Source organism: Oxyura jamaicensis, chromosome 9 (genome assembly GCF_011077185.1).
Source record: "Oxyura jamaicensis isolate SHBP4307 breed ruddy duck chromosome 9, BPBGC_Ojam_1.0, whole genome shotgun sequence".
NCBI lineage: Eukaryota > Metazoa > Chordata > Aves > Anseriformes > Anatidae > Oxyura > Oxyura jamaicensis.
In genome coordinates, this window is record NC_048901.1 from 21,623,552 (window position 1) to 21,639,574 (window position 16,023).

At 45.1% G+C, this 16,023-nt stretch overlaps 1 protein-coding gene across 3 annotated transcripts in view; it reads right to left on the reverse strand.

Annotated features, from left to right (window-relative positions):
* LOC118171476 (multiple epidermal growth factor-like domains protein 6) overlaps positions 1-16,023 on the reverse strand; it is a 187,508-nt gene that overhangs the window by 38,348 nt on the left and 133,137 nt on the right. For all 3 annotated transcript variants that reach the window (XR_004753230.1, XM_035334625.1, XM_035334626.1), the window contains 11 exons: positions 13,990-14,112; positions 11,465-11,602; positions 9,532-9,654; positions 8,865-8,987; positions 7,817-7,963; positions 5,791-5,922; positions 3,526-3,654; positions 3,039-3,167; positions 1,886-2,020; positions 744-878; positions 372-497 (listed from right to left, as the gene is read on the reverse strand). Coding sequence is in view for 2 of the 3 variants with exons in the window: in XM_035334625.1 (XP_035190516.1) it covers positions 372-497; positions 744-878; positions 1,886-2,020; positions 3,039-3,167; positions 3,526-3,654; positions 5,791-5,922; positions 7,817-7,963; positions 8,865-8,987; positions 9,532-9,654; positions 11,465-11,602; positions 13,990-14,112 (1,440 nt within the window). In the remaining variant the exon portion in view is untranslated. The remainder of the gene's footprint in view (positions 1-371; positions 498-743; positions 879-1,885; positions 2,021-3,038; positions 3,168-3,525; positions 3,655-5,790; positions 5,923-7,816; positions 7,964-8,864; positions 8,988-9,531; positions 9,655-11,464; positions 11,603-13,989; positions 14,113-16,023) is intronic.

Consider the following 16,023-nt stretch of genomic DNA (forward strand, 5'->3'; position numbering starts at 1 on the left):
TTTGGCCAGCGCCCTTCAAGAGCTTCTATGCACACGCAGCAGCATGGTTCCAAGCTCTGCTCTTGGTCCCAGAGCTGCTGCAATGCCCTGACATCTCCGCCCAACTTGCATAAACCCTGCCCAGCATACAAATCACCATTATTAGTTGGAGCAGACAGATAGGACAGGATAACTGCATCATGCTCCCTCTCTACAAGCAATCCCACGTGGTAGATATCATATATTCTACACCAAGACTGATCCTTTGAAGACCTGTTCTTCAAATAAAGCATATTGCATTGCAGCAATTTTTGGGGGAAATGAATAATTCAGCTTCTTCCCCCGTCTGCCAAAGCAGAACACTCAGTACCCTCGCCCAACACCGAACACACCTTCCTCACAGGTAGCACCAGTTTTCCCAGGTGGACAAATACACTGCCCGGTCTGTGGGTCGCATGGCGCTCCTCCGCAGCTGCAGCTCTGCCCACAGTTCACCCCGAAGCTCCCAGGCAGACAAGCTGTGCAAAGGAAACCCCAAAAGCTGATTAATACAACAGAGCATTTAGAAGATATTAAGAGTCACCATCAACAGCAATTTGAAACGGAGCAGTGCTGGCACAAAGTGATCTATGTTAGCATCAGTGTCTCATGCCAGCAGCAAATGTACCCTTTAATCTGCAACTTCTGCCTCTGAACATAAGGTTCACGGGTAAAATTTCCCATCCAGTGCGTACCTCCCGGGGAAACATGCAGTGAGTACCTACATAAATGGCATTTTTCTCCATGAAAACCAGGTGGGCAGGGATGCTTGCAGGCTCCCGTCTCACGATTGCACAAAGCATCAGTAGAACAGTTGCACCTCAGTTTGCAACCAGCCCCATAAAAGCCAGGCGAGCACTCTGGAAAATGCAAGCAAATGCAGAACACGTATAAGAAAAAGCAAGAGCGGAGGAAAGTGAACAGAAGTCAGAAAAAATGTAGCAGAAATTTACAGAAAAAAACTATTATAACATGTATTTCAGAGGTGTTGATAATGAAGTGTAAATAATAATTAAACACATGCATGGACATTTCAGAGAGGTTACTGCTTAAATACAACCCAGAACCAGAGTGGCAGTGTACTTAAGGCCAGATTCAATTACTGAGCCATTACAGAATTGCTCTTCTTATCTGTTTATACCTTCTGCTGCTCTCTGCCTTTGTGCAAAGCCAGCGCTGGGTGAGAGATGCTCCCCCCCAAGAATTTAGCAGACCACCAAGAACACTAAAGGTATTAAATATCATCACTGCTATTCTCCACCAACCCCCCCAGAACCAGTGTCATAAATCTGACACGTTCCTGCGTGCCTGGAGAGGAATCTGAAGGGAAAATCTTTATTGCATTACTCCATTACTGTCTACAGAGACACGCAAACAAGAATGCAGAACACAATTCTCTTTGAACTACCCCAAAAACTACAAAGAATAAGTTCCTATCAAAGATCTGAAAATCCGAAGGAAAAGCAGCATTACTGAAACCCCTTACAAATGAGCCTGCCAGAATAAAACAGTTTTTGCCACTTATTTACTGCCTGCATGAAAAAAAATATATAAAAAAAAAGGAAAGAGAAGTGAAAACTCCCGCAATCTTCATTCTTTAGGGCTGTAGCAGAATTTGTTTTCTAGATTTCTGTTGTCATTTGATCAGGCGAAAAACGCAGCATTCTTATGCTGTATTCCCACTGACGTCCCTGCAAGCTCTGTGGTATCAGGCACTTGGAGAGTTTGCAAAATGGAAAATGAGAGACAAAATAACTAGTGGAATATGAATGTATTAGTAGCAGCAGCACAACAAAGCACATGGGAGGAGAAATACTGATAGGACAAAGGAATATGCAGACAAGGAGAATGTTGCGTGCTGTTCTACCTCTCTGACACTTCTTGCCGTGGTAGCCAGGCTTGCAGGCGCAAGTCCCGTTCTGGGAGCTGCATTCCAGCGTGTGCTCCTTCACGCACTGACACTCCTCTGAGCAGCCAGCTCCGAAGGCCCACCTGGGACAGGCTGCAGCCAGATTAAAAGGAATCATTAAGTCTGTAATTACGCATGAGTTATTTGAAATCTGCAGAATGCAACTGCTGCAAAAACCGAAATGTTCATTTTACTTTGGGCAAATACATCTACATTCCTTTGACAGTGCCTATTGATGTGGGCGTGTAAAGCAGCGTTTACATGGTTCCTCTACGAAGTGATTCACTCCGTTCAAGCAAGATGTGGGGAATGCAAGAACCAGAAATGTTTTGAAACAAACTTGGTTAAGTTTCTGAAGGAAAAATATTTGGATACAGTCCAAGTCAAAAGGATTAATGAAAAAAAAAAAAAACCTACAAGCAACCATTTTTCCATCTTGTAGAGATTTTCCAAACAAAAACTGTAAGTGCAAAGAATCTCGATTACCTGTTTTGTGATATTTTTAAGTTTGGTCTGTTTTATTCCCATTAAACATTTGGTAGTATTCCTGAGTGCGCTTGTGTACTGTGAGCACTAACATTCAGAAATATTCCCACTTCAGGGACAAAACCTAGATGGCTCTGGAAATTCATGCGGGGAGGAAGACTCATTTAGACACAAGTTTAGGGGAAAAGCTCTTTTTTTTGCTTATCTTTTTTGATTTGCCATAGAATGGGCAGTGAAATTATCAGACTTGAACTTCAACAACAACCCAAACTTTAACTTGACCAACCCAACCCAGCTATAGTCCTCACCCTTATGCATTAACAAAACTCAGCCCTTATGGCAAGGATTAATTGCTACAGGAGAAGATAAATGGAGTTTCTGGGGCTTCCCAGAGTGCGTGGAAAGTCCTCTCCTCCATCCCACTGTCCCTAGCTCATCACAGGGCTTGCGACCTGTGCCAGACCCCAGCATGAACTCTTCAGCTAAAGCCAGGTGAGCAAGGCAGGTCCTTGCTCATTTGAGCAAGGCAGGCCTTGCTCATTCTGTACATCCTACGGAATCTTTCTAAGCCTGTTACGATATGCACGTGTTAAATAAACAGGTCAGAACAGTTACTGGGACTTACTGAGGTGGCAGAAGCGCCCGTACAGCCCGGGGTCGCACAGGCAGGCTCCATACAGCCTGTGGCAATAGCCGCTGTTGGCACAGTTGCACTGTTTGTTGCAGTTCTTCCCGAAGAGTCCTTTGGGACATCCTTTGAAGAGCACAAACACAGCAATGCGTCAGTTGTTAAGTATTAAAATGGACACCAAATCAGCTCTCTTTTAGCAGGCGCTACAGAAAATACCATGCTTTGTCAGTAGCCTGAGGCTGAGCCTCCGTGCAGCCCATCTTCGCAAAGCCCTCGCTTTTGCTCATCCCTCCCCTTAACTCTTATTTAAACAAAGCTCACTCACGGCACTCTGCAGGGCTGTATTATATCTCGCACAATGGAGGCTATTCTCACTTGGGCCCCGAAGATTTACCACGCGTAACTACAGCTAGATAGGAATGCAGGAAGGTGGTGAGGTTTCAGGCTGACGCTACACCCAGCAAGACGACAGAAATCGTACCATCTTCACAAAATGTCCCCTGGATTCCTGGCGGGCAGTGACACTGCCCCGTGATGGGGTCGCAGGAGCCTCCGTTCTGGCACTTACAAACGCTGGCACAGCCATCACCATACGTCCCACGGGAGCAAGCTGCAGGGAGAGCAGAGAAGATGAATGATCACCCACTCCTGTGCTCGACATGAAGCAAAATGAGACTCCAGTCATCAAAGCTGGGCAGTGAAATACTCCCTGTATCCAAGTGGGCTCCAAACAATGTCATGGTCTTTCTATATAAGGTAATAAACATTCATCTAATATTTCCTAGCTAATTTTAAAATGACACCTGAAGTAACCAAGCTTAGCTAAGTGGAGGAAGGTTTGATGTACCCACATTCTCCCCTGCATATGCTTCACACAATCCTTGGGGCTCAAAAATCATTGCCTTGCAAGTACAAGGTGTGAAAATCAGAGCACAGTTTTGAATATCTGGAAATAAATATTTTAAACATTTTTTCCCCTCCCCTCGCTATTATAATAATGTTGTATTTTTCTAACACAGTCTCCAAAATCCCACAGCTGACCATGTACAGAAGGGGATCCACAACAGCACAGGACTCCTTCCTAAAGCTCTCATTACTCCGGTGCAAAAAAAAATAAAAGGTTTGTGAAATACAGCATCGCTCCACTGTTTGCAGCTTGAGAGCTTGAGCTAGCTGAGTAAATACAATTGCTGGAGTCATCAGACTTAACTGACATTTTATCAATGTACATTAAAAACTTGACATTTCACATCAATTTCCATTTGGTTTCTATGGTGCATTATTGTTAGAAATTTAGTTCCAGTTTTCTCAACTGCTTAGCTTACCCTAAACCCCTGAACTATGCTGTATTTTAAGAAAGTAAGAGAAAAGAATGCAAGCCATCACATCGGGCTACTTCCTACAGATAATATATCCTTCATCGTCAATGCCTACTTCATCAGACTGCAGCTTTGGCTTAATAACACATGTCCATTACTCCGTGTTTTAAATGCCAAAGACAAATTCCACGACATTACATGCACAGATACCTGGTGTAAATATAGATAAAAATGTTACTATTATTTCTGAAGTGAATTTCAATCCTGTCTCGAAATTTTTATAATCTATCCTGAACCACTGGAGTGCCATGAATATAAGTAAAAACATCTTAACATGACAGCCTGAATCATCTTAGGCAGACTAGAAATTTTAATTTTTAATTTAATTTTATTTTCAATCCTGTCCTTTCCTATCCCCTCAGCTGTCCCTACTGTTTAGAAACCAAACCTGGACAGGTCTCCAAAAATAACTATGGGCAGACTGCTGATTTCACTCATTTGTAGGTTTTGCTCTATTTTTGTCTTTGTGATTATGCCTCCTAAACAAACTAGATGCTGATTAACCTGAGGATTGCTGTCTATTGATGCCAAGTAATAATTCTTTGTCATGTCTTTGCTTCATCCGTGACAGTGCAGACCTTCCAAGTACCAAGGGCCACTGCACCATCCTGCAGCAATCTGAGAGCCCCATCTCAGACAGGAGGGAAACCTGCTCTGGGGAATCTCAGACAAGCAATAGACGACTTTTGGCAAACTGCAGATAAAGAATTGTGTCTGGTATGTCAAGCAGTCCCCAGCCTATCTTTCCAGTTGGTTTTGACACAGACTTCTGAACCAGAAAGATCTTCTATCAGGAGGCAAGAAGAAAGAGGGGAAAATATAATTTCCCATACTAAAAATTAGCAATCTCCAGAAATCTATGTTAATAACAACAATAATTAATAAAAACAGGATCAAGCTTACCAATACAATAGGGAAAATAAATAAATAAAGGAAATGTCTTGGGATTCTATAAAAAACACAAGGTTAGCATTACATCCCCCCAGACTGTCACACCACCTGCCGGGACAGACTTCTGAAACGCAGCCGGGCAAGCTGTGGAGCGAAGCATGGCAGGCACACTGCAGCACCTGGGCACTTTGCAGCAGCAAAGTGACCAGAAATAGGCACCAATACAAGCACTTAGAAAAAGGCACTGCACTGCGCTGGATGCAGAGACCTCACTGTTTGAAGGTCTGTGTCATTTGTTGCAGCATCCTTTCAATTTATGCCATACTATAATACAATTTTGAGCTAGCAGTGAAACAGCTGTGCTCCTCAAAGAGCTTTCTGGATTAAAAGTACAGCAGTCGATTCCTATTTCCTACCCATCTGCAGTGTCACAGCACTAGGACTAAGTCCCTACCTCTCAAATACACCACACTCACTTTCGTTGCAGATGATGCCGGTCCACCCAGGTGAGCAAACACAGCCACTGCTCTCGCTGTTACATCTGCCTCCATTCATGCAGTCCTCACAGCTCAAGCTACAGTCGTTGCCAAAAGTGTTATCAAGGCAAACTGAAAGGAAAAAATACAGAAGACTCGGTGAGCACCCAGACAAAATATTTCCATGGGATCTTACCTAGCCTTCCAGATGCATGAGCACAAAAAGGAACAAGCACAACACTGACGATCTGAAAAAAATCCCCTTCAGGTTGTTTGTGTTCATGTTGGTAGCACTGCAAGTACCACTGAGTCATTCCACAAGGTGGTCCCAAATGCACGTTCCCAAATTTTCCACTTCAAATTTTAAAGTCTGGACAAAAGGAAACCTGGGACTTCAGCTGGCATTTACTCCTTTAACTGCTGTGATTCCCCATCAAAGAGCACTTAAAACTACTTTTTAAAATCAAAAAAGTGAAAATGCAACAAGCTTAATAAAATTGTATATAGTTAAATATATGTATTAGAAGAGAACCTCCTTTTCTTCTTGTGAGGCTCAGTTTTTCTTCTTTTATTGCAGTGGGTGTACGCTGTGCTGTTTAAGCATAGTTGAGCGATATTTCTAACAGCATAGTTTGAGTTATGCAAGGAAAACAAAGAATAATACACATTTATCACTTCCTTTTTTCTTCATGGATATGAAAGGTGTTAATTCATGTGGAAAAACTATGAAATATGAAAATGTATTCGTCCCGCGCCATCCCTGCCCTCGTCTCCCTTATACACAAATGCAAGCACACACAGGAGAACCCTCATTTTCTCCCTTTGTGGTGTCTCTCAACAAAGGCAGAGAAAAATAAGTGTTCCTTCCTCTTTGCTAAAATACCTCAGTGAAATGAAGATCTTATCCACCCGGTCAGTCTACTGCCTAGTAAGCTTTACAGATGTGGCTGGAGGCTTTTTGGAAGGGGATTCTGAAAAACACCTGAGAGCAAGCTGGCAGATTACTTCAGCTAACAGAAAGTCAGCAGGCTGGTTGCTTTTCACCAGCAATTTTCAGTGTGAGGCCAGATTTCCTCCAGGTCTCAGCACCCAACTGTTCCTTCTTCTAAAGCTGAACAAATGCCCAGGCTTTCAGAGACGCTGAGAATCCCAGTGCTCCCACTTGGAACAGGTTGAAAATGCATACTTCAGGAGAAGAATACAAAATTACCATTACAAACGTCATGCTTCTACATTGGAAAGTCATTCTATCTATAGAAAATCACTTGCATCAGTTTATTGTTTAAAGACCTTTTAAAAAATAATATAGATTCCAGCACAAAAATATGTCTGAAAGCATAAGGAACAAATTAATATTTGATAGGTAAAAGACCTTAGTGAACCATGAGAAGTTTCATTCCTCCATCACCTTTTCCTACAAACCATCACCTGCTGCAAATCCTCAGCTTTAGAAAAAATGCAAGTGCTCGGCTATGACTAATAATCCCCACTTTTACGTGGCTAAACATAAATAAAACATGCATAAACTGGCCAATAAATATTTGATTGAGGTTTTGGTGCCTGATGATTTCGCCCTTGGTTATCTCATTTATCAGTTTCCCAATTGGTTATCAGTGTCGCTGGGTCCGGCCGGATGCTGTATGATCTGGGAGGTCTAAACACTTGTGTTCATAAAAATAAGTTAAACGTTGATTAAAGCTGAGACCAGTTCCTCTTTTTTTTTTTGCCTGGAAGGCACAGTCCTCGGATGAGTAATTAGAGCTCATACAAAAATCATAGGACATACGTAACAAAAGTAAGAGATCTCATTCCTCCCACTGGAGCAGGGAGCCTCCCCGTCCCCCAAAACACCTCTTGTGGCTGCAGGGCCGAGCATCCTCCCTTCTGCCAAGGTAGATGGAGAGGGAGCAGAATTAACGCCTGCCCCCGCACTTCACCTCCTGGCTGGCCCTGCTCCACGCTCACCCAAATTCTTTCCATTTCCCCAGTTTGCTGGGATCGCTACAAGCACGGCTCGCTCACTCACCGACTCTGTGCACCAGCGTCAGCTCTCCTCGACGCTCCTCATCCTCCTGCGGGACCCCGAGCTCGTAGCGAAGGAGCTGGGGGGCACCTCTGAACTGCAGCCCCGGAGCCCCGGCGAACCCCGCCACTGCCTCGTCCCCACCTAGCGCTGACACAAGCACCCCGTTAGGACCATGGCCCCAGTCTTCCCCCCCAGCAGCAGCCCCACATTTATCTTTGCTTGTTCTGATGCTGGGAGACTTTCCAGCTAGTGCATTTTCTGGTTTGTATTTATAAACAGTTTCTGTATCCAAAAAAAGAGAAAATGAGAAAGAAAAAAAAAATTGCCTTTCTCCTGGAAATAAACTCTGGACCTCAGGCAAGGCCATCTCTATTATTATGCCAAATTTTAAATGGAGAGTTTAATTTTCCTCACTTGAAGTCTGAGATTATTGATAGTTAATGAAAGTCATTACTCCAGCTCATTTGGGAGATGACAAATATAGAGCAAGGCTGGCTGTCCCTTTTCAAGAGCTAAAATTTGAATCTTAAAATGATAGGAAATCAGTTGGCTCGCTTCTTAGAGTTGGTTAAAATGTTAAACGCTGCCCCAGGTTTAGCAGGGGCTAAAGTAGGTTACAAAATAAGTTACTCGGCTAAACTCTGCTCTGCTTACGGCGGCAGAAAGCCAGAATCATGCTACTGACTGCAGTGGAAAACTGGTTGGGTCCATCAGAGCAGAATCTGGCTACTTTTTTTTTTTTTTTTCCCACAGGATGTTAAACTTCATGAAATAGTACAAAAAAAAAAGCCAAAATAGTATTTATTTCTGAAAAACAAGGTTTTTGTTTTCAAACGTCCAGGGGATTTAAGCGTTCACCTCTGAATCCCCAGCAGAGCCAATTGCTTGAGGGTGAACTTGGGACCCACGCGTTACGCAGAGCTCTGCCTTGGCCACGTCCGATATGGCTCAAGTTGGGCTCCCGAAATCCCAGGATCTGTGAAAATCCCAGCTCTGAATTCACATCTGAGAAATACTTAATGGCCTCCAAGATGTAAAAATAGCTCACCGATGCAGGACCGCCTGTCAAGGCCTAGCCTGTATCCCTCCTTGCACACACATTCGTATGACCCCAGAGAATTAACACAGAAATGGTCGCAGTTGCCGTTCTCCAGATGACATTCGTCCACATCTAGAAAAAGAGAAATGCTGCTTAGGCACAACTGTCTGTTCAGAGAGTGCCCTCTGTGCCTGGCTGCATCTGAGGAATTATTCTGGACATAAGAAAACCCAATTTTCTTAGCACTTTGGGGCTCTCTGTTTCTCACTAGTACTGGAGATATTAAAACATGTAAGAGCAACATGAAACAGATCATTTCACCCATGCTTTTGTCTCAAGTGAAAACAGCTGCTTGGAGCTGTTAAGCTCAGGAGATACCTTGGATATTTTGAGGGCTCTCATTTTGCAGAAGCAGTCTCTAAAACACATCAGTATAGGTGTGCATGGAGGGGAGGAGGAGTTCCTGCCTCGTCTCCAGCAGCCCCACTCAGCCACGCTGGATGCTGGCTTACTGCTGCATCACAAAGTGTAAATGTCATTTGTAAACCTTATCGGACGAGCCGGCGTACGGCTGCCCATCCTCTTATCAGGGGAATGGCTGCAAAGCCCTGGAATGAGCTGCGAGAGCACATCTCACTGCTGCTGTGCTTGGTGGGACCGCCAGGAAAGCACTCACCATCACAGCCGCAGCCGTCGGCGCTGGGCTGGAAGCCTGCCTTGCAGGCACACTCGTAGCCGCCCGCGTAGTTGATGCAGAACTGGGAGCAGCAGGACGCGCCGGTCTCGCACTCGTCCACCTCTGCAAGGACAGGGCAGCTCGTTCAGCCCCCAGGCACGGCCCGGGTGCAGACACCAAGCACACAAAGGCGCTCCCACACACGCAGCGCATGGATAGCAGCTACTGAACATCAATCCACGTTTAACTACTTGTACCTTCATACATTCCACCTTATTCCACCATCAGCAGTGAAACAAAGCTCTAGCCTAACAGTGCATTTGTTGGAAGGGTGGGCTGCAAGGTGCAATTGTAGCTTCTGGTAACTGGCAGCCCATTTCTGTGCCATGCCCGGTGTCCATCCCAAAATCGCTATCATCGGCACGGCTGTGCCGGTGGCGAGCTACAAGCAGCGAGCTGCAATCTTCTGACTGCAGGCTCCTGGCTGAGCTCAGCCCCTCCAGCCTGCCATGCTATTCAGCGGCCATGCAAGGCCATCTTGGCAGTGCTGAGCTTGCAAAACATTTCTGAGCACTACCTAGGTGAGCAACCACAGATGGGAAAGGTCAGCGTCTCAATTAACCTTGGAGAGAGTACCAACATTATTAGGAAACACGGACAGGAGAAAGAGGAGAAGGAAAATGTAATTAATCAATTGAGGTGAGGAGGTCAGCATGAAAATGATTAATGCAGGTTATTTGGACACGGAGTGTTTTCCAGAAATGTCACAAGCTGAGCTTCTCTGCAGTTTGTCAGGCAATACCTTGCTCTGGGGTTTATTAACAGCCCATTGTCTGTGCAGGAATGCGCAATGTGCATCCAACAAAAGGAGGATTTTTGCTGTTAAGAGCAGCTTTTCGCTTCCTCAGCCCTGCCAAGCCCTTCACCTCTGCTCTCCCTCCCCTGGCTGTAGCCAGCGAGGCGGTTCTCCCTCTGACATCTCCATTAGCAGGTCACCGTGCTGCTCTGCCTCCTCTTGTGTGCAGAAATGGGACCGAATGACCCACCCCGCCCCGCCAGGCTCTTGTCAGCTCAGGATCCACATCTGCCTCCCTTCCTTCTTTTCTCTCATTTTTACAGCTGCAGCAGCAGCCACCCTTCCAGAGCTGTGCTTCCCTCCTGCCCTGCTCGTTCATCCTCCCCGCACTGGGCTTTTCTTGTTGCAAGACTTCTTGTCCGTAGTGCCCCCGCATCCACCGGAGCTCCTGCTCACTACCTCTCCTCCCATCTGACTGCTCTGTTCTGTGATGCCTGCTCCTGGTTTTTCCCCTCTCTTCTTGTCTGTTCTTTGCAGTTTTAATGGCACAGTGACAGTGCGCCTCAACCAGTATGAGATACAGTTTGCACAGCAGAAGCCATAAACAAAAAAAATCACCTTGTAAAATCGTGTGGAACATGAAGGATTTTTTAAGCTCTTCTTGAAATAAAAACAACTGCAACTCTATTGCTTCCACTGCCTCAGAGAGACTGCCCACAGCCAGCCGTGCAACCGCACCAACGAGCACGTGATGGAAATAGAGCAACTTCCATAACACAAAGCTGGGTTTGCACGGGAAAGACTCCTGAAAAGAGGTCCTGATGGTCCCAGCCAGAACCATCCAGCCAGAGGAAGGGTCAGAAAACAACCCCTCAGCCTCAGCTGTACACAGTGAGACACGGCCACGACACCTGCAATTGCACCGGTGTCCTCTCCCATTTGGGAAGCAGAGCTCCTTCCCCTCCTAAATGAATGACCTGAGCAAGCACAGAGCACGGCAAGCTGGAGCAGTGGCCGAGGAAGTGCCAGAGGACAGCGCTAATTAAACCCTGGAGGAGGAGGGAAGGGATAGGAGGGGAAGGGATGTCCTCGAGCGAAAGCTCTGCTGTGCACCCCCCTTGCAGGGGGGTAAATTACCTGTGCACGTTTTGCCGTCCAAGGCAAGGATGTAACCGTCGTTGCAGGAGCAGCGCGGCCCCGCCGTTGTGTGCTCGCAGTGGTGAGAGCAGCCGCCGTTGTCGCTCTGGCAGCTATCCACGATTTCCATTTCTATGCCTTGCAGAGAAACAAATCAAAAGGATGGTAAAAATCAAGCGCAAGAGGAGAGTCACTGGAGAATAAGCCTTGCATAAAAACGCATCCATAAACCAGCTGCTGTAGCAGGAAATACAAACTCAGCTCACACCTACACCTGGGAATGGCGTGGTTTTGAGCCACTGAACTCTGAGTATTTGTCTCCCTGTGTCCCAGCAGTGGATGCTCCTGACTTTGGCCGTGTGAAGCTGGCTCGCCGGTTTAGCAGCCTGCCAGCTATGGGAGCGTTCACAGGTGTCCTGAGATTGATGCAGTGTCTGAACACAGCAGTGAGCTCTGCCCTTGCCCCAAAGGAGAGATGGAAATATTTGAGGAGCCCAGGCGGTTCGGCTCAACCGAGTCTGCCTGTGCTTTCCAAAAAGCAGCTTAAAAGCTGCAGCAAAGCAGCACTTCTGTTAAGACTTTGTCCCCCAGACAAGTCAGACGGTGCCGGTACGATGCTGTCACCAGCCCCCTTTGCCCTGACAGCTCTCCCCACCTGCCGGCACTTGGCTGGGCTGCATGGACCTCAGACATTTTGGCAAGGTCCAGTATAAGCCCCCGGACAAGAAAGGGAACATCTGTCCATCTCCTTCCCATCCAGGTGCTCCATTCAACGATTTCTTTCGGAAGAAAATAAGCTATAAGCTCAGTGATAAAGTTTCTCTTGAATTAGCTCTATTGTTTATTAGAGGGCTAATTAGAGAGGAATTTTCCGTGCTGTGCAGGAGAGCTGAGAAACACCATCCCAAAAGGAGCCACTGTACTTGCAGAAACGTCCCAGAATGGAGGAGCAAACAGATCTGGTACAGATGGATGGCATTTCTCCCCTTCTGCAGCTCATGGATACATCTCTGTTGGTAGCTCCCCTTTTTTGCGCTTTCCAGCCTACGTAGAAGAGGGTATAAATCCAGGGAACACATATGGAAGGTTGCATCTCATCCATGCTGGGGTTATTTGCATCAGGGAGAAGAAATCTAGTCTACTGTCCAGTGTGCTGAACTGGGATTTAAGAAGCCCAGAATCTGACTTAATGCATTATCCTCGTCATTTACTTTGTCTTAGTTCTTCATTTGTAAAACAAGGATTTCCCCAGTGCCACTGGGGAAATGAGAGAATAAACAAAGATTGTGAATTGCTTAAACACTGTGGTAATCCTGACCATAAATACACACTGCGTGTTTTTATTTTGATTGCTCGCTCCGTAATATTGCACATAAGGCACAGAGAATCGCCATCCACGGAGATGTGCTGAGCATCGAGAAAAAAAAATGATCGGAAAATCACAATGAAACTTAAGTGGTCTAAACATATTTTTTTTAATGCCCCTAATAGATCATTTCATATCTGTGTACCAATGGCATTGCCTTTGCCATTGCACTGCTCACAGATCCCCATTACCTATGAAATAATTCCCCAGGACCTCTCTCAAATAATTGTTTTTTGTTTTTAATGTACATGGATGTCTTCAAACTGATTTTCATTCTTATTAAATACTTCTTACATGCAAATGCTTGAAGAATGCGTTCCCTCTCTGGCATGCCACATGTTTTCTGAAGGAAATTCTGCTGAAAGTTCTTGCAGGGTATTATTAGACTGAACGATCGCTGCCCACCTCTGCTAGAACAGGTCATACTTTTGTCTGCATTCCAGTGAGCTTATGTTAGGTCCGTAATAACACCAGCTCTTCCACAACACCTCCTTTATTAATCTAAATTTACCCTCAAGGACAGCCCAGGGATAACCTCTCAGCGAGCAGTGCAGGCAGCCAGTCCCCTTCTCAAGAAAAGCACTGCTGCTTGAGAAACCCCACTGCGTGGGGGGGGAACACGACAGGGCTCCCTGATGCTTTAGTTTGGGAAATTTTAGTTGTGCAAATATTATTTTTTTCATCCCAAATCTTGTTTTTTCTTTCCCCGTTTTTAAGCATCTACTTAGTACTGTCAACAGTCTCTGGGGAAACATAAGTAAACCTAGACAGATTAAGACAAGAGCAGAATGTCATCTCGGCTTTCTTCTGCACCAGATCCAATATGTAAGAAAATTGGGAGAAGGAGGGCAGGAATGAATATATTTCACAGAACTGCAATACTTTGGTAGCGCTGGAACAGAATTCACCAGGCTCTGAAGATAAACCAACAGGGATATTTGCTCTTTGAAATGCAGTAATTAAGGTCTGTGAACAGAGGCTTAGGAACATATCAACTTGCAAAAATGGCAATAGCAGAAGATGAAGAAAATAATATTAAGCTGGAGTTTTTGCATACATTTATTTTGCCGGGAGTGCTAATCCAACTGAATTAAAAATGAAGCACGGCAGTTTGCAGATAAGATAGCCCGAAATGCATAGCTGGAAACCTGTCACTTACGGTAGCACTGCTTTCCATCAGCCCCCAGCTCGAAGCCGGGATTACAGGCACAGGTGAAGGATCCCAGAGTGTTCACACAACGATGAGCACACCTGGCTTTCCCTTCTGCACACTCGTCGATGTCTAGGAAGCAGAGAGAAAGGCAGAGACAACTGTTTGGACATTAAAATTAAAAATATCTCCCTACACCCACATGGCTGTATTTCCAAATGTCCAGTGAAAACAGCGTCTTGATGTTCGTCAACAAATGATGAATCCAGGAGGACTGAGCCCACAGCATTATTCTCCAAATTAATCTGTTTGTCTAAGCCTCTCCACATGAATATTTACAGCATCCAACATTACATGTACAGCATCAGTCAAAGTAGCTTGTTGTTTTTTCCTATAACAAGAGCAATGGTAATAGGAGCCACGTGAAGAACGTGGAAAAATGTCCTAACTCCTACTACCCTTAAATTATCACTAGATCCACTAGCCACTATATTTAAATTAACGGAGCAGGAATTATTTGTTTACTTCCTGAATGTCAAATGATCTGGAATAATTGGTGGCTGGGTCTTAGCAGGTACGATGGAGACAGATCCCCTCTGTCATATCCCTGAATCCTGAAGTTTCTTCTGCATAAGTCCAGCAGGGAGGCAATTCCTATCATCGGAAGAGTTTCATACCGTGTGTGAGAAAGTAGAAAAGGTGAGGAGCCGAACATGCTCTGTCAAGCAGTCCCTTCCTTGGCTTTACACTCTGCCTTTTGGAGTTAAATGCTATTAAAGGCATCCATCTTCCTTAAATCTCAGTGGAAGAGGTTGAAACTATCTTTAAGAAAAAAAGATACGCTTTATACTAACTACCGCTGCAAACACTGACCTCCGTGCAAAGACACACGGCACACACCTGCCCGGCCTCCTGCTCCCACCCTGTCCTGACGTTGCCTTGCAAAACGTGGATTATTTACTGCAACAATCCTGGGTCAGAGCATCTCACGCCCAGGACGGAGCTGTCAGGTGTGCAGCTCCTCGCCCTTTCCCCCAGCGAGCCGCTTTCTGACAGTTTCTTCTCTCCATATGTGCTGTAATCAGTCCCATGGTCACAGCCCCCTGCACTTGAACACGAGTAGCTTTATGAATGCAATCAGCCTACTTGCAAAAAGAGGCCCCAGGCAGTGCAAACACCGCACACTGACTCATGAAAATTTCAGGCTGAATGGCAGCTGCTCTGAAGCTGCAATGTGTGTAGCTGCTGTTTAGAATAAAATGGGTTATTTCTCCTCATTCTGTAATTAATTGCCACATTACATGTAGAAAATGTTGGCAAATGCCTCTAATGTTCTTTTCGCTTTTTCTGCTTTTCCAGATAGATAAAAGAAGTTGGAAAACCAGACCACAGCCACCATCCTGCACATATTTCTTCATATCTGGTAAATACAGCTAATAGCTAAAGCATCAGCTCCCCAGACACTTCCCTGCCCTGTCTCCTTCTAGCTTGGTTTCCAGATAGTCAAATACCAGCTTGAATTTGGCAAAAAAACCTGCTCTGAATAATTTCTAGTAGAAAAAAAAATAAAATAAAATAACACACAATTGTTTCACAGTATATTCACAGTAAAAAATGGTGCCTAAAGTTTCAAGACTGTTGCCATGAGGTCAGGAAGAAAATTTGTTCCGATACATAACGTTGCAAGTTATTTAGTGCTTTAGTTTATACGTGAATAATCAGCACTGTCAATGTGCATCCCAGACAAAACAAGGAACATGCTGACCCTAGGATTAAACACACTGCTGTTTCCACCCACCAATCAGCAGTGTAGGGTCTACGCTACTTGGAAATACTTTATATTTTTGGTAACCTGCCTCATGTGAGTAATCCCAGTAAGACTGGAATTGCCAAGGTGTGTAGTGCTCCTCACAAGGGTTTACAGAAAACTGAGCAAAACATTCAAGGCAGGAAGCGAAGCAGCCAGCATTCTGTACAGATATCACAGCAATTTAAGTAGCGGTAAAAATTTGGCCAAGTTTTCAAAAAGAGGAGTTTGAAATC